Here is a 27,517-nt window from a genome sequence, read left to right as displayed (position 1 = left end):
CCTGAAAGTCCGATTCTAAAATAAGACAACGCAAACCCAGCGAGATACCAAACTCAGAGCCATGCAAAAGAGCCAATGCTTCAATAGGAAGCCTTAATAACCTGCCTATGAGCTGCCAAAAACCTTCATGTACAATCATGCACCACCAAGCTAACAAAACCCTTACCCGTGGATGGAGCCTAACTGGCGTCCATATTAACTTTAACAAAAGGAGTAGGTGGCATGGACCATCGGGATTCCCGTTCCCCGAGAAAAGAAACCCGTACTGTCTGCCCCAAGTCATTACGACGAGCTTTAAAAAAGGCACCCACCAGATTATTTATAGCAAAAAAAACCTTAGCTGGGTTAATACTAACACGATTAAAGAGGAAATTGCAACGCGCCTTCCATATATACCAACAAGTGAAAACAACGTAGGAGAGAAGCCATTGCCGAGCTGGAGCCTCCCAATTACTTGAACATAAAAGATCAACAAACCATTGCCTCCATGACGAAATAGGAACCATGTCAACCCTATAAGTAAGCGCTCATCCAAACCAAATAGCTTCTACCCAAAGGCATTGGAGAAGAAGATGTTCAATAGTTTCCTCGCAAGCATTATAAATCGGACACACCGGGGATTGCGCTGATTTCCTGCGAAACAGATTAACCATCGTGGGCACATGGAAAGACTTCCACATAAAGTGACGAAGTTTGGGGGGAACATTCATCTTCCATAAAGTTTTCCAAACCTGAGGAGAGAGTGAGGTCATATGAGAACTAGGCACGCCCACAAGATGAGACGCCCTTGCATGCGCCTAATGATAACCTGACTTCATCGTAAAGCTGCCCCGTTCATCATAAGGCCAAACTAGCTGATCAGATTTTGACACATTCGCCAATATTAAGGTCACGAATGGCCCTCATATGCTCTTGAGAAATAACACCCTCCAAAAAGTCATTATTCCACGTTTTGGTATTGGGACATATTAGATACTCAACGCGGGTATTCCGCGACACGGTTGCTCTTCCCATCAAAATCGGGTGTCCCTGCAGAAGAGACGGGATCCACTTATCAACCAAAACCCTAACATCACTGCCTCCCATTATCTACCAATGGGCACCGCTAAGCAATAACTCACGACCCACCAACAAACTAGACCATAAACAAGAAGCACGGCAACCTTTCTTAGCATCAAGGAGAGAACAATGAGGAAAACACCATGCCTTCAAGATCCTAGCCCAAAGGGAAGTGGAATTGTGAAGTAGCCTCCAACACTGCTTGACGAGAAAAACATTATTAAACTCCTGAAAATTTCGAAAACCTAAAACGCCTTGATTCTTTGAAAGCCCAATGGTTTCCTTAGCCACCCAATGTATATTACACTCGCCAGTAGCCGTCCCCCACCAAAAGGCAGAGATCAAGGCATCCAACTCATGACAAATCCCCACAAGAAATTTAAATAAATGCATCGAATAGGCTGGTATGGCTTGCACAACGACTTTAATCAATACCTCATCGCCGGTCTGAGATAAAGAACATCTTTTCCACCCTTGAAGCTTGCCCATAATTTTATCCTTAATAAAAACCAAACCCTGCCGCTTAGAGCATCCCAAAACTGCAGGAAACCCTAAATAGAACCCGGGATCCGATACCGGGTTCATACGAAGAATCAATCCCAACTCCACCGCGACATTCGAGGGAACATTAGCACTGAAAAACACATTACATTTCTAAAAGTTTATCGCTTGCCTAGATAATGAAAACCCATCATTTATTTGAAAGCTATAAATTAAAATCAAACAACTCGTCATTGTTATATAATACCAAAGTCCATCAATCAATTAATTCGGGCTTTTAAAATTTGATCCAACGGTTACAAACATAGTATCCCTTAAAAAGTTATAATAATTTTAATCGTTTGATCAAATTTCAAAAGCCTGGATTAATTGATTGGTGAGCTTTGGTGGGAGAGATCCAGAAGTGATCTCTTCCCATTATATTATACGTGATTTTTTTTTTGTACAAACGATATTATTTACATTAAAGGAATGAGATGACTTAGTCTCAAAATGAATTAATAATAATGTAATTCAAATTCTGTTTTGACAAAAATCCAATTTATTGACATTTAAATCTTCACTTTATTAGAGCATGGCTAACCGATGCTTTAAATTGCCCGGTTGACGTGTGATAGTAAAACATGGCATCTTATTTTATTTCATCTCAATCGATCAACTAATTTCAATCGATCAACTAAAAGCTGATGTGAATTGAAGGCGTGGTGGTTAGGGTCAAAATTGCTGGCTAGACTATTCAGATGCCAAATGAATTATTTCAGTTTTTTAAACTTTTCGGACCAGCACATTAGATGTGTAAGTGAAGCTATTTCTATTTCTATCTCTCTTAGCATTTACTACGATTTGAAAAGAAAAAAAAATCAAAATACAAAATAATATATATTACAAACATCGATTGAAGATGAGTTTTAAAGTATTATCAAACTGTCATGTAGATTATCAAATTGAAATATGATGTGTAATGTTTAACATCTTCTTTAGAGATGCCATTAGAATTTAAAACTTTAAACCTGACTATCTCAACATATTTGCGTTTCGTTAAGTTGGCCGAAAATTGAATTTTCATTTTTGTAAAAATAATAGCATACAAGGGGTTTTGGGGAGCAAGGGAATCCTCATTAAAAACCTCCAGAGAAGAGGGAAAAAATAGTACTGCATCAAATTACACCCCACTTACATTCAATTATCATTTGCCAAACCTACTTCCAAGAAAGGAGCAAGCCAACTTGCCTCCTCCTCCATCCATGTATGAAAAGATAATACGGAATGAGTTATGATTCACAATAAATTAACAATAATGTGATTTAAATTCACATTTAATGAGAATCAAACCGTCATCTCAAAAAACTCACAAAAAAAAAAAAAACAATTTCAAAATTATTTATTATGCTTCAGATACGTCAGAGCATATTAAAAAACTTAGGAACGAAGGCCCAAATTATTGAGATATGTTAGTTAGATCTGCGTCAGCAAGTGGGCCCACGAATCCCACATATTCCCAAGTACCAACACTGACTCTGCATATTTGAATCTGGTACCGACGCGGGCCCCACCGAATTCAACATCAAATCAGAATCTGCGGCCCAAGACACTGTCTGTTTCCTTCTACCTTCGCCATAACGCCATCGTCACCGTCCACGTGGCGTCTGTATCTATCAGAACTTCCGTTTTTGTAGCTCAACTGTCCGGGCGTCCTAATATAATTTCCGTATCCCCAAAAACCCCTCGGACTCTCATCGAATTTTCAGTCCCTGCCCCTCGAATGCTCCTCTGCTCATCGTCCCACACACTCTCTCCTTTTACCTAGCCCTCTCTCTCCATCTCTTTCTCTCTCTGGCTCACCGTGACCGGGAGAATGGTGGAGCCGGTGACGCCCGACTACGACGAGGAGCGCTCGCTGTTGCAGGAGTCGAGCATTGTCGAGGGGTCGTGGCGGTTGAACTTCGACGGATTCCAGGTGTCGCCGGAGCACAAGGAGAAAAAGCATCCGCGCGGAATCCATGACTGCCTTGGGGTTTTCGGTAATTTTCGCATCTTCTCCTCCATTGTTAACGTAATGGAATATTTGATTGTGATCTTTGTATTTTGTTTTTTTTTTTTTTATATTTTATTTTGTATGGTCTGGAATGGGAATATTAGCTGAGTGTTCTGGTCTCCGAGAAATTTTCTTTTTTGGGTTGATTAAAAATTCGGATTAATTTCTGTGGTGGGAGTTTAGTTTTCTCCTTTCTGCATATCTACATATGATTCGAAATGGAGGGTTCAATTTGCTGTATATATTTTTGTAATCGAAAAGCTCGAAGGAGAGGCTAATTAGAAAGATTGGTGGGAGAGTGATGGAGTTGAGGAGTTTAGAGTTTGTGGGGTTTACTTGAATTTTTGTATGGTGTCCCTGGTATTGCTAGATCATTGAGACTGACTGTCACAGTGTAAGTTATCATTGAGGCTGACTGTCACAGTGTAAGTTCACCTATTACCCATTTGTTTATATGTTTTCGACTTTGATCATCGGACAAATAAAGCGTTTTCGGGTTCTGGGTGGGAGTTTAAGTATTTGCTAGTTCATAGTTTCATCTTCTTTGTGTAGGGGTTTCATATTTTCGGGTTGTCGTCTATGCAAAGTGGTGAAAGGGGCAGACGGATGCATGAAATGTTGTCGAATATTTGTAGATGTTCTTTATGTTAAAATGATATATTCATTTAACATATGAGGAGGTTGCATGGGTACCAAGTTAAAGTTTTCTGCTTGATTGCCTCAGGTCCGGAGGATAATGTGGCAGAGTACTACCAACAGCAGGTAGAAATGCTTGAGGGCTTTACTGAAATGGATGCCTTAGCGGAGCGTGGTTCTATTCCTGGAATGTCGAAGGTTTGATGTTGCATCATGTTTTCTGCCTTGTTCTTAGTATACTCATATTAGTCTTAAACTGATATGTAATGATTTCTGTTGCAGGAAGAACAGGAAAAGTTGGCAAAAAGCGAGACATTTGCCATCAGAATATCCAATATTGCCAACATGGTTCTCTTTGCAGCTAAAGTTTATGCATCTGTCAGAAGTGGTTCATTGGCCATCATCGCATCCACATTAGACTCATTGCTTGATCTTTTGTCCGGCTTCATCCTGTGGTTTACTGCATTCTCCATGCAAACCCGTAGCCCATATCAGTATCCTATTGGGAAGAAACGAATGCAGCCGTTGGTACTTCTCTGTACTATTCTTGACCGTAGTTATAGCCATAGTTTCAAATTGTGTTACAGTGTTTAATATACAAGTTATGCTGCCTTCAATGTTCAAAGTCATACACCACGCCCTTTCTTTGTCTTTCTGCTCTTTGTGGGGATATACATTACTGTTATATGATATCGTAGGTCTAATCACCATAGCATGGTTGCTAGGCTTCGTCGTGCAACTTGAATAGTCATGCGGCTCTCCAGTCTAGATCATTAATGATTTCGGGGTTCACCCATACATGGCGCACTTGACTGTTGAGATTGGATACAATTTCTATCCTCTCTTCTCTTTTGGGAATGAAGATTGAAGTTATTTGTATAACTTGTACATGGTAGCGCTTTTTCCCACCTTTACAAATAGCCAAACATTTATTCTTAATTCAGGTTTATGTATTCCATCTAAGAACTAACAGCAAAGTTCTAACAATCGTTCTTGATTCATGCTGCCTCTTGTCAAATGGTTCAAATCGTTCTCTATATGCTTGACCATTATCTTATTTATACCCATATGGATTTTTCATTGGCATATCTTGGCCGCTTTGCTTTCTTCCATCAGCGCTTGCAAGGATTTTATCTGCCAGTCTGTAGTGCCTTTGGAATGTGTATGTGATGAATTGTTGTCATGTGTTAGGACTTAGAAGTTGATCATATATTGTAAGTGTATGTGTAACTTAAACCAGCCAACTAGCAAGTCTCACGAGCTAATCCCAGTTAAGCTCGTTTGGGTGGTTTGTCAAACAAACTGGTTATCATGTGGCTCAACAAGCCCTCTTAGCTTTACGCCAAGCAGGCTCGCTAGGTGGATGGATTGTTATGTCATAGCTTGTTTTGTTTATTTGCCAGTGTTTTGAAGACATGGAGGTAGATGGATTCTTCTACACATAGCAGTCGTTATATCTCGTTTGAATTCTTGTATGGCATTTTTTTATCATCCGTTATTGAGGTGTTGGTGAAATGCCTTTGTCATAAACAAATCTGAAGCTTGGAAAAACCATGCAGGGAATCCTTGTTTTTGCCTCTGTCATGGCAACCCTGGGACTGCAGATCATCCTGGAGTCAATGCGCACACTAGTTTCTGATGTAAGTTGTTATGTGCTGTTATTTAAGCAGATAAAGATATTTGTTCACTTGGAGGCTTGAATAAATGATGTCTTCAATCGATTGTTCAAATAAACACTCTCATGTTGACTTTGAAATTTATGTTTGACTAGGAGGATGAGTTCAGCTTGACCAAGGATCAGGAGCGATGGGTCGTGGGCATTGTGCTCTCGGTGACTTTGGTAAAATTCCTTCTGATGCTTTACTGCCGCAGTTTCAAGAACGAAATTGTTAAAGCTTATGCCCAGGATCACTTCTTTGATGTTATAACTAACATCATTGGTCTCGTTGCTGTGCTCCTTGCTAATTATTTTGATGATTGGATGGACCCCGTTGGAGCCATCATTGTAAGTGGCTTCCTGCTCTCTTCATTCCTCTACCCTTCCTTCCCACAAATAACTATAGGGAAATCTTTATGTTAAGAGTGTTGAAACTTTCATATTTGGTAGAGGGATGGTAAATCTTATGAAGTACATAGCAGTCGAACAAGATATTAGATGAGAGTTTGTCAAACATTTGTTCCCAAATAACCGACGTCTCCTGGGTGTTGATTATCTTATGATTTGTGTGTTAAACTCAAATGTCAGTTGATGCTATGTCCATCATTTTGCTAATGGGGTTTTGACCTTGGATTTTTGCAGCTGGCCTTGTACACCATTCGCACATGGTCGTTGACTGTGCTGGAAAATGTGAACTCGCTAGTTGGAAAATCAGCTGCTCCCGAATATCTACAAAAATTGACATACCTTTGCTGGAACCATCACAAGGCAATACGCCATATCGATACAGTCCGGGCTTACACCTTTGGCTCTCACTACTTCGTCGAGGTTGACATTGTCCTGCCGGCTGACATGCCCTTACAAGAGGCTCATGACATAGGGGAAAACCTGCAGGAGAAGCTTGAGCTCTTGCCCGAAATTGAGCGCGCCTTTGTTCATCTGGATTTCGAGTTCAGTCACAAGCCCGAGCATGCACAATCACACTCATAGAAGTCGGAATATTTTTATTCGGAATTATTATTAGCACTCCAAAAATCTCATTCTACACTCTAAATTTTCTACATTAGGAAAGAAAAATACACTTATGAGGAGTGTAGAATGAGATTTTTAAAATGCCAATAACACTTCCCTTTCTATTTATTATTTTCTTCAACTTTGTATGCTAGAATCGATTCCGAATGGAAGGCAATATTAAACTGAAAATGTGTAGTTATTTGGTAGGCGTCAAGAACAAGTTGGGATTCTTGTAACACTGGGAAAATAGCATGCGTATGGCTGGGTCTCAAGCACCTATAAAAGCACAACCTACTAGCTGACCTTATTCCCTTTCTGTAACGGATCCTGGATTATAATGTTGGGTCGTCCTAATATAAAAGTTTTCATGTTAATTTAGACAAAAAAACATTACAAACTGCAAAGGCTAAATTTGTCTATGATGAGGTTTCATAATCTAAAAACGTTTTATGACAATTTCATTATGCGTATGAGCAAAACTAGCACATGAACCGAGAAGGAAAAGCTCAGTTTTCAGTTAGTTTTGCAAATTCGTACATAAATCACCGTTCAATCTATTTATTTTTATCTTCGCTTCACTTTGAAGTTTTAAAAATTAAGGTAAGACTTTATGTTGAGATTATTGACTGTAGAACCCCATTTGACAACATTTGGGGCCTCACTTACTTTTTGGCTTAAATATTCTACTAAATATACACTTGTTGCTCAAAAAATCGTGAATTCGTTTCCAAATACATTATAAAGATTTGGGTCAATTTCAGTTTACATGAAGTTTCTTGGTTTTTAATGTTTCATACATCAAATTTTTTTCATCCTTGTCTGAGCATGCAAAACGAGGCGGGATATGTTGCACAAATCGAGGCCAGCACTGCAAACGAAAAATGAGGCTGGCTCTGTGTATGCCAAAACGACGCAAGCTCTGTGGACGCAAAAATGAGCGGGCTTCTGGCATGCAAAACGATGCGAACACCTCATATGCAGGACAAGGTGAACCCAGACACACAAGATGAGGCGGCGCTCACGCACTCACGCACGCAAAACGATGCGAACTCCCGGATGCTCAAAAAATAATTCGGACTTCACACACAGAAAAATATGTTTTGAAGAATATAATAGTTTGTTGTAGTGGTAAGAAAAAAAAACAAAACTAACAAAAAATTACAAAAATAGTTCAAATTTTTGGGATGCCAGAAAGTCACTGGCACCCCCCAAGAATTTGAATCTTTTGTTAATTTTCTTTTTGTTTCTTGCACCCTCTTTGCTCCCACTTCTCATTGTACGCTCTATAAGTGTTGTGCGTCCTCCAATCAACATTTTTGAGCCATTTCCTTGAAATTGTTTTTGTGCATCGAACCTCCTTCCTCAAGCCTCCTTTATCCAACCGTTGAATGCTAAATTGGAGAAATTTTTAATTATGATAGGAACACAGGGTTTTATGTAAGTGTGAAAAATTATATTTTTCAAGTTATTAACTTTTTGACACACATATCTCATTATTTATGTAATGACACATATTATATCATCCTGTGTGACAGTCACACTGAAAAATCTCTCGTCAAATTGCTTTGGAATTTTAACAGGGTAATGATATGCTCTCTTTTCAAAAGAGATAAAGATGGTTCGGGACCTTCCCTATTTTTCTTGCCCAACGAAGTTGTTTGGCAGAATTTTTAGGTAGCCTTTTGTATGGCTGGCATTCGATCCGCAATAAGTAATTGATATTAAAAAAAACACTTCAATTCGCCAAAAAAAAAAAAAAAATCAACCAAAATATAGTTACATCTCCATCCCCGATCTCACTGAAAACGTCAAACAATCTTACTAGATCATGGACAACTCCAAAATTGTTGCTAGTGGATTTCTTCAACAACTCCGTCCAACCCACTAGAAACGGAAAATCCATGAGAAGAGTTGGTTGTGCATTTACACCTAAAAATAGCGACGTAATCATATAAATGCGCTTCATTACAAAAAAAAAATCTACATTTAAAGACAAAAAACGATAAATAGTTAATCTAACGTATATGTACAAAGAAAAATATCACGTGAAATTAAATACTTACCATCAAGGAGAAAGTATGTCTCATCACACAGAATGACTCCACGTTTGAAATACCGATTTTGTAGTTTGCTATGCTTTTCTTGACATTTTCTATTGAAAAGTGTAGGTGCACTAATAAAGTAGCACCTAGGTATCAATCCCTTGGATACTCTCCAAGAGAGGAAGAAAAACACCTTGGGCTTTACATGTTTGGTCCAATTGAAAATAATATATATATATACTCTCTCCAAGAGAGGAAGAAAAACACTTTGGGCTTTACATGTTTGGTCCAAGTGAAAATAATATATATATATATATATATATAAGAGGTATGCCCTAACATAAGGTAACAACTGTGGACTATCTACACATATTTCACGTGGCGCTACCTCAAACTTTTCCTTGAGCAACTTGAATTTTATACTTCTCCCTTTAACTACAAAATCCTCTCCTAAATAGTTGAGAGACATATATTGTCCACCATAATCAATTCCAGAAACAGCTTTGCCATCAACTGGAAACCCAGCGATGTACAAAACATCTTCCAGGGTCAACACTAACTTGCACCCTCTAGGAAGCACGAAACATCAGTTTTTAATAGGGAACTTTAACGAAAAACTCCCGGTATTGTTCACTTTAACGAAAAACCACATTTTTACACTAATGAAGCAGAACAACAGAGTACTCTCTTATATTTCCAAGTCCTATGATTTATGTATCCTTTTTTATCTTTGCTTCGGCTTCGTGCAGGTTCCTTTTCTAGGTCAGCTGTGAATCATGAAACTGGAGCAAAAACTGGTTTACTTCCATGTTATAGCATTTGTCCTATTCATTTAGGAATGGAATCTTCTGCAGTCAAAGTTAATATCCTCAAAACATGTATCCGTATTACCTGCAATTTGAGTTTATGCATAAAGGTCGTACCTGTGCACAAGGCTCCCGCTTTACGCAGGGTCTGGGAGAGGTGAAGGTCTGCAATTTGAGTTTATGCATATTCATGGAAATTAAAAGTTCCATTCTGGCTAGTGGAGAGCAAAGAAAATGACACTATTGCTATCATTGACATGTCCATGTACTACATGTAAATGAAGTGGATTTCTTGTTTTCTATTTGTGGATTCTGCTTCTCTGACCGTGCGCTGATATTTCGAGATAATTGAACTGGTTACTACTCAGACAACAACTCTTTTCTATCGAAATTCAGGTGGACTACGAGGAGGCTATATTTTTATGGGGTGTAGATAGGAAAGATTTTCTTCTTTGGACCATTACTGCACTACAACATTGTTCCTTGGCATTGAGATTGGCGTCCTTATTGGGGTGAGTAGTTGAAGCAATGTTATTTTTGGGAGACCTTGTTCGAACTTTTACCCAAAAGAATCCGTATTTTCATACAGAAAGGCTGATTAGGGCATAAGAACTGTCATTTGTTGTGCTAAATACAACTTTGTCATGATAAGAATCCAATGTTGCCTCGGTACCTCAATCTCAGACGACAATTAATCTTATATGCATGCAAGACAAGTTTTCAAATTTAGTTCGCATTAGCTTGACATGTATATCGTTGTTGTGTTCTTATTAGCTCAACCTTCTGTGGCAATAAATTCCAAAGTAAATTTCATATAGATCATTGAATTTCCGGATGATCTCTCTCTCTCTCTCTCTCTCTGTTTCCTTTTTCAATTCATATAGTTTTAATGTGCTTGTGTGATTGCAGGCTGGTGTTTTGCTTTGCATTTGTCATCCATGAATCAGCAAACCCGCATATTGGTAAGTGCAATTTCAATTTATCCTAAAATTATGTGCACATTGTAGACATGTATAAGGATCGATAACAACTAAACCAATACGACAGTGCTTGCAACAATAATTAAAACCATGCATGATCATATTAAATGCAGTACACACATGATTAGTGTTCATGACAGTATAAGGAATATATTTACTTGGAGTGGAAGACAGTGAAGCCATGATCTTGTCTTCTCTTCTCTTGGATTCAGAAATAGTATCTCAATACTCTCAATAGGACTGGTATTCGATATGAGAACAAGTAGTACCCGATAAGAGAGACCAAAATCGACTTTATATGCTGCAACTGCATCTCCCTATCAGAGATGCAGTTGCTGTCAGTTTGTGTAGGTTACAACTGCCTTTTATTTGAATTGATAACCACCTTTAGTTTTCCCTCTAATATATAATTAATCCGGTGTAATCCATATAATCGAGTCCTTACATAATACAAGCCTTTCACTTGTATATTTGCACCGTGGTTTAAATGACACTGACATATAAGTCATCCTTACACACATAAGTAGATGCACCTTGTTCATAGCTTCCTGAATTATGTGTTTAATTTGGTTCATGTTTCAACTTTCAATGATTCTAGTAATGAAGTTCAGTCTGTTCTCTTATTCTTTTCTTATTCTTTTCTCTAGTTTTCATCATCATCGTCATCTCTGCTAAAGGAGACGCGTAAAACAGCAGACCCTTCGTCTGAAGGGAGACTGAGTTCCTTCCATACATTGCTCGGGCAATGAGCAGAGGATTCATTGGTGTCCGAACTGCAGTCTGGCACCCAGATTGATCCCCAGTTGGAGCCGCTATTGTCATGAAAATCTTCTTGATATTGATGGCATGTAATATGTGATGCCTAAATTTTTGCTAGGCAGCTTTGTATTCAATCACATCAATCCCATTCTTTTAGCTGTTCAGGGTTTTGATTATTTCATGTAATTAGGCTCCTTTGTAGTTGTAAAATGTAATACACGAGCTTCCTTGTTAAAAGAAAAAAGCCAAATTGTAAGTAATGTACTTTGAATAAATGTAGAGAAACAAATGTTTACGTCACGTTCGATGTTATGAAGGCGTTGTTCTTCAATCGATCTAACTTCACCAGTACGTGCTCTTCTGATTTCTGTTTCTTGCTACCAGTACCGATATGGTTTCAGTGGTTCAATAAATCATGGAGGTGGAATGGCTTCCCACAAGACTTTTGTCTTTGCTGAATCTTGCGTGTCATCCGTTTATACACATAGATGAGTTACGTGATGAGAGATGTAGATGCACGGGTATAACCGATGAGAACAGAATCACTCCATGTATTTCTCGAAATATAGAAATGGATTCACCTATACATCGACACCAAGGAATCTAAAAATCGAACTGCCTAGAACGCTTCTTCTAAAAGTTAGAACTAGTTTTGGAAGCCTACAGGAAGAAGAGAAGGCAAACTTTCTTTTATAAACTATTTGTCCCACATCGGTCATTTAATACAAACTCGGTCCAAGTGGGGATGCATAAAACAAAGCTGGGTTGCTAGGTTGAAACTTGCCTTAAACTAATGAGTAAGGAAAACAAAGCGAGCGGTGAGAGCCGTTCGCCGCGCAAAGCACTTTAGTGCGCAAGAATTTATGGAGGGGTTATAGGCTGGCCGAGTGTTGACGCTGTTACTTTGCAGAACTCACTCGTGCGGGCCTCCCTATTACCCTCACCAAGCACAGTGTCAATCTAAAAATTAAATAATTAAAGTGTTATTTGTATATTAAAATCAATTAAGCAAAAGTAGAACAAAATTAAATAAAAATGTGCGCGCCAAAAAAGCTATTGAAAAACTTTAGGTCTTCATTTGTTCTAATTTAGCAAATCTAAAGCACTTCTTACAATTTATTTTTTGTTGTAGAGGTGCATGTTATTATGGACTCTTTCATGTATAGACAAAGTCAAGAAAAGTGGGTCTCCACTCATTCAATTTCAAGGATTTCTACCAAATTCTCATAAGCAGCACGTCACAAGCAGTAAAAGAGAAGATACACAATCTATTGTCTCCATTGCTTTGTAATTTCAATTAGATAATGAGATAGACTACTGCTACTATCCTGAGGATGTATTTGTCGAAACCCGTAAATATTATGACACACCCCGACCGAAGTCGAGACGTGTTGGCCGTCACGTGAGCGTGACGTAGCCTTGTGCGCAAAGCGGAAGCGATAAAGAATAAGGAAAAACGAACAATTTGAAACCAAGCAACTAGCAATTCCAGTTAAGAAAGGATGCTAGTGAGGGTCTAAGTGTATAATTACACTTTCAGAGCAATAAGAAGATCTAGTTGCAGTCAAGTAGGACAATTACTAAGATACAACACCCTAAGGTAAATCCTACTTTTCAGATTCTGTTAGAACACCGTTGAATTCCTCGTGGCCACCAAACTCTGCTACCTAAAACTTGGAGGGGCGAAAAACAAAGTTGAGTGGGTCAGTAAAACACATTTACACAAAAACCTTATTTTCCTTTGAATATACTAACCCCTCGCCGTAAAACAAGTATATAGATATTTTCCTAGAAAATAGAATACATAAATATGTATATATCTCAAATCATGCTCAAAAATCAAGATTCATATTTGTATGTATGTCATACCTATATATAACAGAATAAGCAATTCAGGTAAGAATAGTTTCATACAAATATAACATGTTAGCCGGAACCCCTGTGGTAGTCTGTACGGCTGAATTCATAGCTTAAGAGTCAATCTAACCGGAGTCACTACAATGACCTATACGGCAATATACTGCACAAGAGTCGGAACCAAATGCAAAGGTCTGTACGACGATAATGGGTGTAATATAATTATGCTCAATACTACTCTCACATAATAGCAGGGCGATTAATTGCTAGTCACCTACGAGTTGGAACCATAAATAAGGTCTGTACGACAAGACTGTGCACCTAAATTGGATCCAATGTGAGCATATGGTGCAGGAGGTGACATAATAAACAGGCATGTGTCATGTCTTTGGCTATATCACAATCACCCTAAGTGCAGTTTTATGAGCTCAACAATATTCAATCACATATCACATCATCGACAATTCACATAACCAAACATAACTTACCTGAGCTTACCTGAACCTCCACAGCACCATGCAGCAATATGCATAATTATGATAATGCATATACTAAAATAAAATATAGGCATAGCATGGCATTTAAATCACATTTCCTAAATACGTTTTCTGGGAAAAAAACGTCAAGTATATATATATACTGAAAATAACTGCTCACTCAATGAAATGAAGTCGGGTCGTAACCCCCATGCCTAGCCTGGCTACGCTAGTCCTCTGGATAGGTCTCGCCTATAGGAGAAGCAACTATATAAACGTCACTTTAATGCACATATACCAAACTATGTAATAACTTCTCATACATAGCTCAAATTGGGTATATGAATATACCACAGTGACCTACACAACGTCACGATCACCCATGAATTTTTAAAATACTTTTCTGACCCCGCACGCGAGGCCACGCGCAGGGAATCCTGACGGATTCTCTAACCCCGTTAGGAATATTCCGTTAAAAGCTAATGGATTCTGTTAAGTTTACCTGACGGCGTCAGAATATTCCGTCAACTCTGACGGAATATTCGCTCGTCTTCTCCGAATGCTTGCCGGACTCCTCGTCGTCGCCGGAAAACTGGGAAATAGAAAAACCTTCATATCTCAGCCAATTCAACACCATTTTCCATGAAATTTTCACCAATATGAAGCCCTAATCATGAAGAACACAACCTTACCAATTTGAAGCTCCAAAAGTCACAGGATCTCGCCGGAGAAATTCCACGAAATCCGGCCAAGCTTGAAACTCACGATCCCGAAGTCCAAAACACATCAACAAACTACTCCGAGCTTCTTGGAGACGTCTAGAAGCTCCTTATGATCTCCAAAATCACTGAAACCTTCGTTTTTACGTGTGCATGAACAATGCACATTTTTGGGTTCTCGGTTCTTGGGGAAAATGAAGGTTCTAATCCTAGAGAATAGTACCATTCAACTCGTAAGGTTACAAGGAACAAGATGGTGACCTTGAATCCCTCGATCTGTGAAGATTTGGCTTGGTTTAGGTGTGGTCCGTACGAAAAAGGAAGAGAGAGAGTCTGAGAGAAAGGGCATAGGAGTGAAAGAGAGAGAAAGTGGTACTTTTGTGTGTGTGGTTTACAACAACCAACCAATCACCACTAATTTCCTTTAGTTCCAATTGGTCCCAAAAACTTAGGAATTTAACATATTAGTCCACTTCTAATAGCATGTCACACACAACACATCTCAACGCCTAAGGGCATTTTAGTCTTTTCACACCGTCGATAATTAAATAATATACTTCTCCGGGATGGACTGTGACAATTATGTCTTATTTACTTTATGTTCCTCAATTTCACAACATTATAAGTATTTTTTTCATTCTTGAAAATTTCGAAAATAGATAATATATGAATATTCTTATTGTTGACACATCTTTCGTTTAGGTGTTTACATATGAGCCCTTAACAAAATTACACTAGCTAAAGAACACTTCAAAATAGTTTGACAAAGCATCATTCTTGCTTTACAATGGAAGACTGGCGCCACAAGTAAAACATGACAAGTGGATGGTGGAGGGGTTTCTATCTACAATTGAGCTCTTGAATTGTTTATATATGAACCCTATGATTGTTAGGGTTGTTTTCTTTCCTAATTTACTACTTCGGTTACTTACAATGAAAGAATGCCCACGTTGAAACTCAATTTCAACAAGGTATCATTATCAGTGTTGGCTTGGTGAGGGTGTTCCGGCATAGTTAGAGTTTTACTTTAGAATTTGCCGTAGCCGGTCTCTTGTTTGGGACTCTACTGTAATTTTCTTATGTTGGGATGTAGTTTGACTTGTTATTTTGGGCTACCTTTCTATTGGGCTTTTCTTACTTTGTAATAGTCATCTTTTATTTTTTTTGAACAAACAATATTATTTATACTAAAGAGATGGACGAGTGAGCTAAGCTTCACAATAGCTAGCAATAATATGGTTCAAATTTGTTTTTAGTGATAATCGAACTTAAGGTCTCTCACTTACAAATAAAAAGGAATATCACTAGACCATAATACTAAATGGCTAGCCGTCTTCATCATTGAATTTTGTAATTAATAGCCATCAAATCCAAATCTTTAATTTTCTTTAATTTTCCTCCGTCCAAAGGCAAAGGGTGCTAAAACTGCACACGTACCTCCTCAAAATGTCTTGCAACAGCTAAAGCTTTCAACCCCGCATCCTGACCTTTTCTTGTAATTCACGAGGATGGAAATTTAGTTGGCAGAAAAATCATGTGCCGTTAGAAATCAAAGATCAAACGTCCAATCATGCATCCTGCTAAAGTCCACAATAATTTTGTTTCTTCCTCAAAAGTCTACTGAGTTACTATTTGTTGTTTGAGACGAGAAGTAAAGAGGCAGTTGATTTGATCGGCAAGTGAGCTCTCAAGTGATTTGATCGACTACGTACGTACTTGACAGTGTTGAAACTGAGCTATGCATGCACCTGTTGAACTAACCTTCATTTTCAGTTTCACCCTCTGTGATTTGAGCACGCAGAAGATGAAATATGGTCCTCCTTTTTTGGTCCTCGTAAACGATATGGTCCGCTAAAACTAGTACTTTAATTGGTCATTTCCTTCTGAACAGTGGAAAGTGATTTCAGCATACTTGTTACTTTCTATTAGGATGATTAATGGGTACTCATTTAGTTAAATAGAGGACTATTTAAGTATAGATATGTGTTATTTGTGGCGGGGAGTTATGGTGTTTTTGCTTGTGACGATGATGATAGGATATGGAGTATCCATGAGCATCCATTGACTATCCTTACTTTCTATATATGTACTTTGTTTATTTGTTCATCTTTTGATAATTAAAAGAGAATCAGAAGACACAAAATAACACGTAGTGCAAAAAAAAAGTGTGCAAAAAGCATTCCTTTACATGATCTCTCATGATCTCTGATGAATTTTTGGTAATTTTTTATGTTGCAGAACGTACAAAAAGAAAGAGTAAAGTTTAACTAGGCAATTGAATTAACTACAAACATGATATGAGCTCTTTGGATGAAAAGGTGCTCAGCACCCTTATAGGGTGTGGGAGGAAACATGTTTGTAGTCTTACTGACTGTACTGAAGATACACCCTTAATTGATGAGTGATATGATTTTTACCACCTGCAAAAGTAGGGATAAAAATATTTACAAATAAGAGTACAAGGATATCGTAGTATAGCAGCTCAAGCAAGGTCGTTTTCTACAAGGATTGAATTAAACTAATTCTTAATTAATTATTTGAACAAGATTTTGGAAAAGGTTGATTTTGTGACTTAAAATATTAAAAACGAATTTAAAATAAAGACAATTAAATAAATCAACTAGAAACCAATTTAAAGAAAATCAATTTGTAAAAGCCCTAGGGTTCAACTGTCACCTTAACAATCATACGTAATTCTTCCAATTACTTATGAATTACCTATGCATATTTCGAAGGTTAGGTTTTCCTAATATATATTTTACTTTGAACCTCCAACATACAACGTATATCTAACATGCAACCCGTCAGGACGTTCGCATCAAATGTGAACATGAGACACTCATTATGCTTTATGAAAACCCTTTGAAAAACCATGCAACCCTTAAGACGTGATGTTCATCTTAAGTGAAATTACAATTATTAACCATAAGAAGCTAGCCCCAATTTCAGGGAACCTTCCGACTAAAATTGCATCCAATTACTTTTCTAAATATCCTAATGGTCACGAATCACTAAGACACTTAGATAGTTTAAAATGGTGATTAATAATTCAAAACATGCATGCATTATATCATAAGTAAATTTGAAAGAAATTACATATTCTTGCTAAGGCTCAAGGCTTCGCCCTAGCAAAAGAAACTAGTTACGAAAAATCATAAAACAAATTATTATTGAGAATAAGGATAGAAAACACCTAAAAAATAAACTTGAAAAACCCTATAAATTGTGCGTGCGTTCTCCTCCTCTTTTCTCCTTCTCTGATGGCTAAAAAGCCTTATTTATACTAATCCAAATTAAAACCCTCATAGAAAAGGTTTTCTAAAAAACTAGAAAATAAAATAATAAAAGGATAACTAGGAATTACATTCCTATTCTGACTAGGAAATCTGTCCATCAAAGAGATAGCCACGTTTCTGGACCTTCAGGGCTTCAAAACAGGCCCAAAACGACTCGAATTAAAGATTAGGACCTCCTCTTTAAGTTCCAAGAAGAGCCCAAGTCCAAAATCCATCATCTTCCAGCCCAAAAGTCGCAAATAAGCTCTGCAGCCCAATCTGCCAGCACTGCACGCTGGGCATAAATTAATTCGCCACGATCTGATGCTTCGAGATAACATTATAAAATTTTGATACAACCTTCTTGATAGATTCACGAACCCGTTCCAATTGGAATCACTCAAATTCCACCGTTTGATTATTTTTTGCTCAAAACAAGCTTGCATGTCCTACATTAAAAACACATAGCAAAGCATTAAAATCTCACCAAAATAATAACCAAAATATACCAAGAATAGGGAATAATATATAGTATAAAATCGACCCATCAATGGGCGTTACTTTTTTTTTCTTTTTTTTTTAATATAGCATTACTGAATTAGTTTACTTAGTTTCTACATGTAAGGTGGCATTTTCTGTTTACTTAGCTTGCAAATACTCATTAATGTTATAAAAATAAAAATTGTTATGTGCATGTTAAATTGTAATTTATCTCCAAAAAGAATGACTCATGATTAGCGCTAAGAATATTTCTTTGATTTTTTATTTGATATGCATTTGCCCAAATTGCTCTTAATTTTTTGTTTATGTTGTTTTGTGTTAGCTTTTATTTGTTTAAGCCTCGGGGAGACTTTTGTAGTTGATTTTTGTTGCTTTGGGATTAGATTACATTGGGTCGAGTCACAGATTCACTTCACAATTCTAATATTGGTAATTCTACATACACCCAAAAGTTCTCTCCAAACACCAACTATTGACTATAGAAGTTGATAGCTCTGTTGATATGTATGAGCAAGGCACTTAATCAACTGGCTCGATTATTGGTCCTTGCTCATTATTGAAATACTGCAGGTGTGCTTTGGGCCATCTGCTCCGTATATTTTGAACAATGAGTACATCACATATATAAATCGCATCCGGATCCTCTTTGTGAGGATCCTGTGAATCCATAAATCGTATATCGTGCGTCAGTTTTTGTCATGTATTGTTTGTGTTCAATTTTAAATAATAAAATTTAAAATGATTTTTGACCGTACGATATACGATAAATGGACATGATTTACAGATCTCTTAGTTCCTCACAAAGAGGATCCGGAGAGGACCCTCATCCATGTAAATCATACAGTTGGCTGGACCATGTGTACTATTAATGAGAAAGATCAATCCACCATAAGTCAACATTCTAAGATGTTTGGTGTAAGCGAGATTTTCGCGTATCCACAAATCTCTCCGTAATTTTCAAGATATATTGTGTCAAAAATGAAAAGTTGTGTCACTCAATACTGCGGTTTGGTGGTATTCTTCTGTACTTGAAAGTGAGAAGTCTTAGGTTCGGCCATTTAAGGCCGAACATACCCTTAAAACTTAAGAACTGTTGTCAACCTACTAAACATCATTAAAACACTAAAAGTCGCCATTAGTACCTAGCTAACTACGTACTGATTTCTTGTACCAGTCAGTGTTCAGCTGGTAACATTATGCATGAGCAATGTACTGTCTTCAATGGGTGAGTAGGAGATAAGGATAAATCCATTGATCATATAGCTAGGCCTTAGAGTCTAGTGGTGGAGACTGGATAGTTGGAAGGCAGTGATAAGGCTGAAGGTACGTAATAGTTATCGAATAGTTTAGAGAAGGGTAGGGCCTAGCTGATAAATAAATAAATTGAGGCCGTTCTTGTGTGTTTTTATAAAAATAAAAGTAAAGGAGAAAAACCCTTCGAACCATGAATTGTTGCTGCTAAACAAAAGCATCCAAATTTCAAGTCCAGTACTACTCTTATACAGATATGATGAATACTTGTCTCATATCTCTGCAATTAAGGAAGGAGCTAGGAGCTTTCTGCAGCCTAAGAATATACGGTGTACTACATGTATGTATGTATGTATGTATGCACTGAATTAGTTTCATTTATTGGTGCATGCAAAAGAAAGATGCATGGCTATTAAATATTCATACATATTTTTCAATGGGAGCTGCAAATTCTCGTTTGATTCATCTGATTTGATCGACTTTTATGTTTGCAAAAAACATAATGATATAGTGAACCAAAAGACGTACATCGTCAGAAAAAGAAAGCAGCCCCCAAAAGTTAAAGATTCTAAAATTGTTTTGGTGACCTCCACAAGTTTTGTGCTCTTTCTCTGTAAATTAAGCAAGACAAGACAGCGGATCTTTACATGTTCATCACTATTAGCATTTAGCTCGATAGTGCTGTCGAAGAGTAAATTCTTCGTCCGAAATTAAATTCCACTAAACTAATATAGTTAGTTGATAAAAAATAAACTCCATATTTAAGACATTGGATGTTATATCTTACCAGGTTGATATTATTATGGTTATAGATCCACCAATCAGCAGATGCCAGGTCTTGTTATGGGCAAAGTTTGTAGCATAGCAAGCACTGAAAAATCATGAGAAGTAGACATATATACAATTATCAAGATCGATAGAGAGTCCATTGGTTTATTATTAATGAATCAATTATCGACCTAAGCTTAACCAACTAATAGCCAAGTATGGGTAAAGTAGTGAGATATTTCAACGCGCCCTTCATGTGATTGTGTCACACATGAAAGATCCACTTCCAACAACATCGATATTGTCCTAATTTGTTATTTACCACATACACAATCTGTCAGGTGTAAGGTTTTATCATAAAAGGCCTCGATATTAGTTGTAGTAGAGTTATAATATTTAAACTCTTATTTTCTCAAAAATATGATCGATGTGGGATATTTCAATAATAACTTTTTACGGTACTCTTCAACAACAATCAAATTCACAAGGCAAACCAAACCCTCATTCATATATGATATATATGATCTCATGGAAGAAATTGAGAAATTTTCCTTTTAGGGCTGCCAAAGCCAAGCCAATGAAGATCGATTACTGCCATCTTCATCACTGATCTGTGTTAAAAAGTTGCTAATATGCCTTGTGGCTTTGTCTGTTTGGAAGAGATTTGACTAGGTTGGGACCCACTGATCACGTGGAAGGGTTGCCTAAATGCCACTGGGGAACAAACAACTGCAGAAAAGGAGGGTTAGAAGACAAAGAAATGGTCATTTACAAATCTCCTCTAATCGCCTCTCCACCAATTATAATCCATCTCCCACGTGGGACTCCTCCATTCCCGAACCCACTAATGCTTTGTAGTTTGGCATCCTTTGCTCTCTTTTTTTAACCCAGTTTTTTTTCATTTGATCTCTATATATATCTCTCTCTCCCGATCATATGACTCTCAGCTCCCTGCGATCTCTAGCCTGCTAGCTAAGCTTTGTATATATATCTTATAAGCAAGTCCCAATCATATTATACTCTCTCTCTCTCTCTCTCTCTCTCTCTCTCTCTCTCTCTCTCTCTCGTTTGTGTGGTTAAGTTCCAGAAGAATTCGACCTACTTAAGATCATAGAAATAGAGATCATGGGAGATTCTTCATCAGCATCATATATACACATGGTAACTTATTCCACTTCGAGTATGCATACATATACGTATATAACAGCTATATGTACATGTTCATGCTTCAGTTTTTCGTTATTGGTTATGATATATTTGGGATGACGGTTGTGCCCTAATTTGAAATATTATAGGTGCAGCACCTGATAGAGAAGTGTTTGACCTACCACTTGACCAAAGAGGAGTGCATGGAAGCTCTTTCTAAACATGCAAACATCAAACCTGTTATCACCTCTACTGGTTATAACTCTCTCTCTCTCTCTCTCTCTCTCTCTCTCTGCAACATAGTCATACTATCACAATATGCATGCAAGTAAACGAACATCAAACCCACGCACCACAGAAGTTCTTGAGGCTGTGAGTAACCAAGAGATGCATGTTTGTAGGCTGATTATCACCCGTGAGTCGTTACTCAAAATTATTGTTCTAAAATTGACGAACACAAAAGTTAATGATTCTTCTAATAAAACTGTAACAGCCCCAGTAAAGAATCTGCCCAATTTTGGCTTAAATTAAACGAATTATATGGGCAGCCCCAAAATAAGATTAAGCAGTCGGAGGCTTGTAACTCTAGTGTTTAAGAGAGTTCATAAGTTAATAACATAATATGTTAGAGATTCTGAGTCGAAATTACGACTCTTTATATCTCTTGTTCAAATATAAAATTGAGCCAAAGTCGATCGACTACGGTACGTACCATCTTCAACAATCTCCCAAACTATTAATGTGCATATATGTAAATAACTGCAGTGATTATATATATATATATATATATATATATAAGAACTTAACCTAGTTGGTAAAAATTTTGACGTAAATTCTTAGTTAAAATACTGATAATAAAGTAGTGATGATCATATGTGTTGATATATGAATGATTGTGGTGAGTGCAGTATGGAATGAACTGGAGAAAGTGAACAAGGAATTCTTCGAGGCGTATGAAGAGTCTCAGAATAAAGGAGATCGAATGTCAGAGGAAGAGACAAGCCAATTGATACAAAAGATGATCTCGGATTCCAAAGATTCCGACGACTAGTTATTTACACACACATGCCAACCATCTATCGATCGAAGGCGATCTCACTTTGGCTTCTGCTTTCTGGTTGGTAGCTTCAGATATATGCAGCCAAACTACAATAGGCAATAAGATCAAATGATTATCGTCTTATTATCCGGCCCCATGCGCAAATATATATGTATTTATTATTCTGTATGAAAATAAATAATACAGAAGAGTACGGATTTATTTTATAACCGATTCGTTTTTAATTTTAATTTTTCTTATTAAATATAGTGAGAAAGTATATGGAAGAATACGTGAATTAAGATTGAGGAGCAAGTGTGGTTGGAGGAAGAGGGGAAAATACACTTGGAATATCATACAAATTAAAAACCCAAAACTCAGAAACCTATTCAGTTGTTTTCAATTTTTGATTTGTGGTTTTCATGTAACATTTCATGGGAGTTTTTTTCATCTTTCTCATCACTCTTTTTGTCCATATTCATTCCTCATTTCTTCCTTGTATTTCGTTATTCTAACGAAAATTAATAAGTAAAACATATCAAAACGAGGTCGTAAAGATGCCAAGTAATGCAATTTACAATTAGTAGTTGTAAACACAAATCCGTCATCCATGCACGTAGGTTTAGGTCGAACTTACTATATAAACACATGTAATTAGATAATAATTTGCGGTAATAATAATGTTGTAGAGAAAGTAGCACTGTCCGCAGCTGCTTTTCGGAAATTTGTCGTATGGTGGGGCCGGTGGGCGCAATCACACCATGCTAGAAGCTTCACGTGTCGACAGATGTCATTTGAATTGTCATTGTGCTTCGTCTTGTAGCAGTAGTAGTGTTTAAATAGAGTAGGATTCTTTTCTTCGTCATTTTCTTTTCTTTCCTCTCATTCTCTCTCATTTTCTTTTGTCCTTTTTTGAAAAAAAAATCAACGTAAGATGTTGATGTGTTATAATCACAACTGTTTAAATAAAAAGAAATTATAAGAGACCAAAATTTGGAAGAAATAGAATCTCACTCTGCTTAAATAAATACATATTCATATGATGGCATGCAGTTGCATTTGCATTATACTAGTGTTGATTTTTTGGAAGATTGTAGTGATGTTATTTGTTTATAGAGTATACAATGAATGAAGCAAACAATGTGGGGACTCCAACTACGTTGCGGGGTCGTCGTAATCACATACTTTTATTTAATTCCCTTGTTTTGTGATCATTTGTTTGTTTCTTTGTTTTTTACCAGCTTATTTTTTGTGAAAAATCTCGAGTGCCCATGTGGTTTTACAATTTTTTTTACAAGAAGCGATAGTTTGATATTTTATTAGAGTAATGTGATACTAACTATATATGTGTCACTTTTCTAATAAATGTAGGGTCCGTCAACACATATAGATCATATTTTATATTAGAAAGATAATACAAATATATGATAAAAGTAATATTTTTGTCATATTTTATATTAGAAGGATGATACAAATATATGGTAAGAGTAACATTTTTATTTTATTAATCAATCTAAACAAATATAAAGGTGCCAATTGGGCACAATGCTCTACTGGTCAAGAAAATGATCTAGACCGAATTTGCTCAAATAGACAACTATAGTAAACCCCTAAACCGTTATCATATGTACGAAAACTACAATGTCTCCAATATTAATCTGTTACAAAACGATACACAACAAGTATGTATCGACAACTACAACAGCCCATCGCTGAATAGTGATGCCATATAAAGCCATCGTAGAAAAGTGAGACCACATAAAATCATTGTTAGTATACGAGACCACAAAAGTTATTGCTCTAGATGAAGACCACACCACATAAATTATCCCTCAAGACGAAGACCACATCTAGTCGTCAATGTATATAGTGTAACCACAATACAACATAACTGCCGTACACCGAGAAGGGACCCACCAGTCATCTCATCAAGCCGCAGCTACTACTACCTCAACCCTCAACCAAATTTGAAGCTCGACATGGCAGAGCCACTATATCTGACACGCGTAAAGCGGTGGGATAAACGGAGCTGCTCACCTAAGGCGGTGCAAGCATCATATCCCCAAGCCTAGGGCGGCGCAGCCGTCACTTTTGATCACTGAGGCGGTCAGCCGAATGGTCAGTGCACACAAGGCGGTAGGGCTGCCTCCGAACGCCTAAGATGGTTGAAGAGTCAAAAACTGGTCGCCCAAGGCGACACAAATGCCAGATCCCGATGCCTAGGGCGACACAGCCTTCAAAGGCGATCAACCATCCAATCTGAAAGCATAAGGCGACGCAGCCACAAAAACAGGTCGGTGAGGTTACTGCATGCAGATTCAAGCGAACGAAGGTGGATCCGACCCACTAAAAGCATAAGGATCATTGATTAGTGCAAAAGTTGGACTGGTTGTAAGAATAGAAGTTAAAACTTCCGATTTTTATTTCTTTCTTTCTTTGAAATTGAAGCTGGAAGATGAATTGGTCTTGATACAAGCTTATATCTCTAATGTTTATTTATCAAGAATAGATAAGCATCGTATGACTATCATTTTTGTTTCTAATTATCATATTATATGTTTACTAACATAAAAATAAATAAAAAATAAAAAAAGTAAGTGAACACTATGTTGAGATTAAATATGTGATGCCTAGACAACCAAGTATGTTATGGATAGGAACAATATCTCATTGTTTATACCACACATTAACAATGAGATATCGTTCCTATCCATAACATCTTCCATTTCTAAGTAAGAAATCCTATAATTTTTGTGAGGATTGGAAAGAATAATGTAGTTGCATAACCAAATTCATTCCCATCCCACACAAGGACACTTGCAAAAGACAGAGAAAAATAAAAGGAACTTTAACGAAAAGCTCTGGTACTGTTTACTTTAACGAAAAATCACATTTTTACACTAAAAAGTCAATTCTGATACTATTCACTTTACCCTTTATTTTGTCCTTATCGTTAAAACTCAATATTTTCAAACCCTTTTCATTAGTTTCCTAAAAATAAGACAAAGAGGCTCAATCTCAATTCCAATAAAAGGGTCGAAAGTGAACGTACCGCAATAGAAAGGTGCGTTTGTAAGCGTGCTCAATGGTTGGAAGTCACATATGGCCCAGAAAAATCATTGATTGGTTCGGTTGCCATTAGTCGGTGGCATTGTTAGCATTGTTTTGGGCCACATGTGTGTTGAGTTGCCTAGATAGGTGCGTTTTGTAAGTGTGCTCGATGGTTGGAACTCATATGGCTCTGAAAAATAACTGATTGGTTCGGCTGCTATTAGTCGGTTAGCACTGTTTTGGGCCCTAGGTTTTATTTTTATTTTGTTTGGTGTGTGTGTGGTCGTACTCATGAATTTCTCTTTAAGAGCAAGTTATCTCAATTGGGCAATTGAACTCCCCAAAATCTCAACATCCCTCTCCATCCCAGCCTAATCAGTCGGGCCATTGGTAGGCTTAAGACCGCCGAACAAAGGAGTCGGGCAGGAACAACCTGACCTTGCACCCGAGGCCATGTGACGTTAGCCTATCGTTATCCACGATATAATTTTTTTTGCGCTAGGCTCGTGCTTGAGGCGGGTGGTCCAACAAAATGCAGGTTGTGGAGCAAAAAATAATTAAGAAAATATGGAGGCGATACGTGGATTTTTGGGTAAAAACGACAAGATTACCTTTGAGGCACATCAGAACTCCTACGCTCGAGCAGTGGGCAATCATGACTCAATCATAACTCAATCAAGGTAAAAAATGCTCAAAATAGGTAATCATTCAAAACTTATTACATCCATCCTCATCAAATCTTTTCCACAAGGTAACCCCTAAATCATTCATTTCAAATTATATTAATTAGCTAATTAATTTATTTATTACTCAATTAATTAATTTATTACTCAATTAATTTATTAATTAGCTAACAAATTATGGATCACACCCAAAAAACCATCTAAGTGGCCGGTCCCCATCCTCCCAAAGGGGCCTGCCATACCCCTATAAACACCACCTCATTTTCTCCAAAACTCAATTCCAACTCTCTTACAAAATTCTCTAAATTCTCCAACATTTTTCCCTCAAAATTCTAACTTTGGCATCAGAGGTTCTTTGGCCAAAGCCCCCCCCCCCAATTCATCGTGGGCACGTGAGGCTCTTGGCCTTGACCTAAGGTGTTATTTGTTTTGTAGGTGCAATTTTGTCCAAGAACAAGAAGGAAGAAATTTGCATCCACAAATTGGTGCTTTCATTGAGAGTCTTGATCAAACGCTCGTAGAAGACTCTCGCATTCAAGATTTTTCATTTTCTTGTTCACTTATAGATTTTTCGTACGTTCTTATTCTTGGAATTTTTATTTTTAAAAATTCTTTGATAAAACGTAAAAGAAAAGTACAATGGCAAGAGATTCGGAAACCTCAACTAACGAAAATTCCACCGTTCAAGAATTAGGACTGCGACGATCTACGAGGCTCAACACAATGATGAGTGGAGTGCCACCACCCCCATAGGCCACCACGGGAGCCACCCTCGACAAGGCCCATGGCACCACAACCACGGCCCAAGCCGTGCCATTCAAGCCCACACGGGCCCAAGCCCAAGACGAGACAGTCCAAGCCACTCAAGCTCCACGCGAACCCAACGTGTTGCCAAGCCGAGCAGCCATTCCCGTGGCCCAGCCTGCTCCTGCGGTCTGGCCTGCTCCCGTGGCCTTCCAAGCAGCCCAAAGCGATCCAAGATTAGTTCAACCATCCCGGCTTCAAATTTCTGGGCATACGATTGAACCAGGGGCATTTTCACCACATTTCTCCGTGGATTTGACATTTCCCAATTCAAATCTCAAGCCCGGAGTCTACCACACTTCCACTGATCAATGAGACGCATTCATTCTAAGTTTTTCCAACCCAAATGGAGAACATAACTTGTTTCGACAAGTTATAGAATTGACGAGCACCTTCACACAACAGACGACCTTAGTGAATCAGCTCTTGCAGCGCACCGAGATGCAACGTGCCTCAGA

General features: G+C 37.6%; 2 protein-coding genes and 1 non-coding gene across 4 annotated transcripts; all 3 read left to right on the top strand.

Moving 5' to 3' along the window:
- Positions 1 to 3,248: 3,248 nt before the first annotated feature.
- On the top strand, positions 3,249 to 7,209 carry LOC126622926 (metal tolerance protein 11). 2 transcript variants are annotated; one of them, XM_050291602.1, is made up of 6 exons: positions 3,249 to 3,581; positions 4,320 to 4,429; positions 4,514 to 4,759; positions 5,791 to 5,871; positions 6,003 to 6,236; positions 6,531 to 7,209. In XM_050291602.1, the coding sequence occupies exons 1-6, from the start codon at positions 3,416 to 3,418 to the stop codon at positions 6,876 to 6,878; spliced, it is 1,185 nt and encodes a 394-aa protein (XP_050147559.1). In that variant the 5' UTR covers positions 3,249 to 3,415; the 3' UTR covers positions 6,879 to 7,209. The 2 variants fall into 2 exon arrangements, with proteins under 2 accessions (XP_050147559.1, XP_050147564.1); XM_050291607.1 differs by lacking the exon at positions 3,249 to 3,581 and adding an exon at positions 3,873 to 4,020.
- Positions 7,210 to 12,269: 5,060 nt separating this feature from the next.
- On the top strand, positions 12,270 to 12,423 carry LOC126634020 (U12 minor spliceosomal RNA). The gene has a single exon (XR_007627160.1). It is a non-coding gene; the product is annotated as a U12 minor spliceosomal RNA (small nuclear RNA).
- An 8,832-nt stretch (positions 12,424 to 21,255) lies between these two features.
- LOC126622996 (uncharacterized) lies at positions 21,256 to 22,751 on the top strand. The gene is made up of 3 exons (XM_050291668.1): positions 21,256 to 21,497; positions 21,632 to 21,737; positions 22,391 to 22,751. The coding sequence occupies exons 1-3, from the start codon at positions 21,462 to 21,464 to the stop codon at positions 22,531 to 22,533; spliced, it is 285 nt and encodes a 94-aa protein (XP_050147625.1). The 5' UTR covers positions 21,256 to 21,461; the 3' UTR covers positions 22,534 to 22,751.
- Positions 22,752 to 27,517: the final 4,766 nt, after the last annotated feature.

The sequence above is a fragment of the Malus sylvestris genome, chromosome 1, assembly GCF_916048215.2.
Source record: "Malus sylvestris chromosome 1, drMalSylv7.2, whole genome shotgun sequence".
NCBI classification, from domain to species: domain Eukaryota; kingdom Viridiplantae; phylum Streptophyta; class Magnoliopsida; order Rosales; family Rosaceae; genus Malus; species Malus sylvestris.
The sequence above is the reverse complement of the archived record's forward strand: the minus strand, read 5'-3'. Positions and strand labels throughout refer to the sequence as shown.

Excerpts from the sequence above, each read along its gene's own strand:
- LOC126622926 (XM_050291602.1), top strand. The coding sequence starts at position 3,416 with ATGGTGGAGCCGGTGACGCCCGACTACGACGAGGAGCGCTCGCTGTTG. Across the intron at positions 4,760-5,790 it reads AGAAACGAATGCAGCCGTTG|GGAATCCTTGTTTTTGCCTC; the intron begins GTACTTCTCTGT and ends AAAACCATGCAG. Across the intron at positions 6,237-6,530 it reads ACCCCGTTGGAGCCATCATT|CTGGCCTTGTACACCATTCG; the intron begins GTAAGTGGCTTC and ends GGATTTTTGCAG.
- LOC126622996 (XM_050291668.1), top strand. The coding sequence starts at position 21,462 with ATGGGAGATTCTTCATCAGCATCATATATACACATG. Across the intron at positions 21,498-21,631 it reads CAGCATCATATATACACATG|GTGCAGCACCTGATAGAGAA; the intron begins GTAACTTATTCC and ends GAAATATTATAG. Across the intron at positions 21,738-22,390 it reads ACCTGTTATCACCTCTACTG|TATGGAATGAACTGGAGAAA; the intron begins GTTATAACTCTC and ends TGGTGAGTGCAG.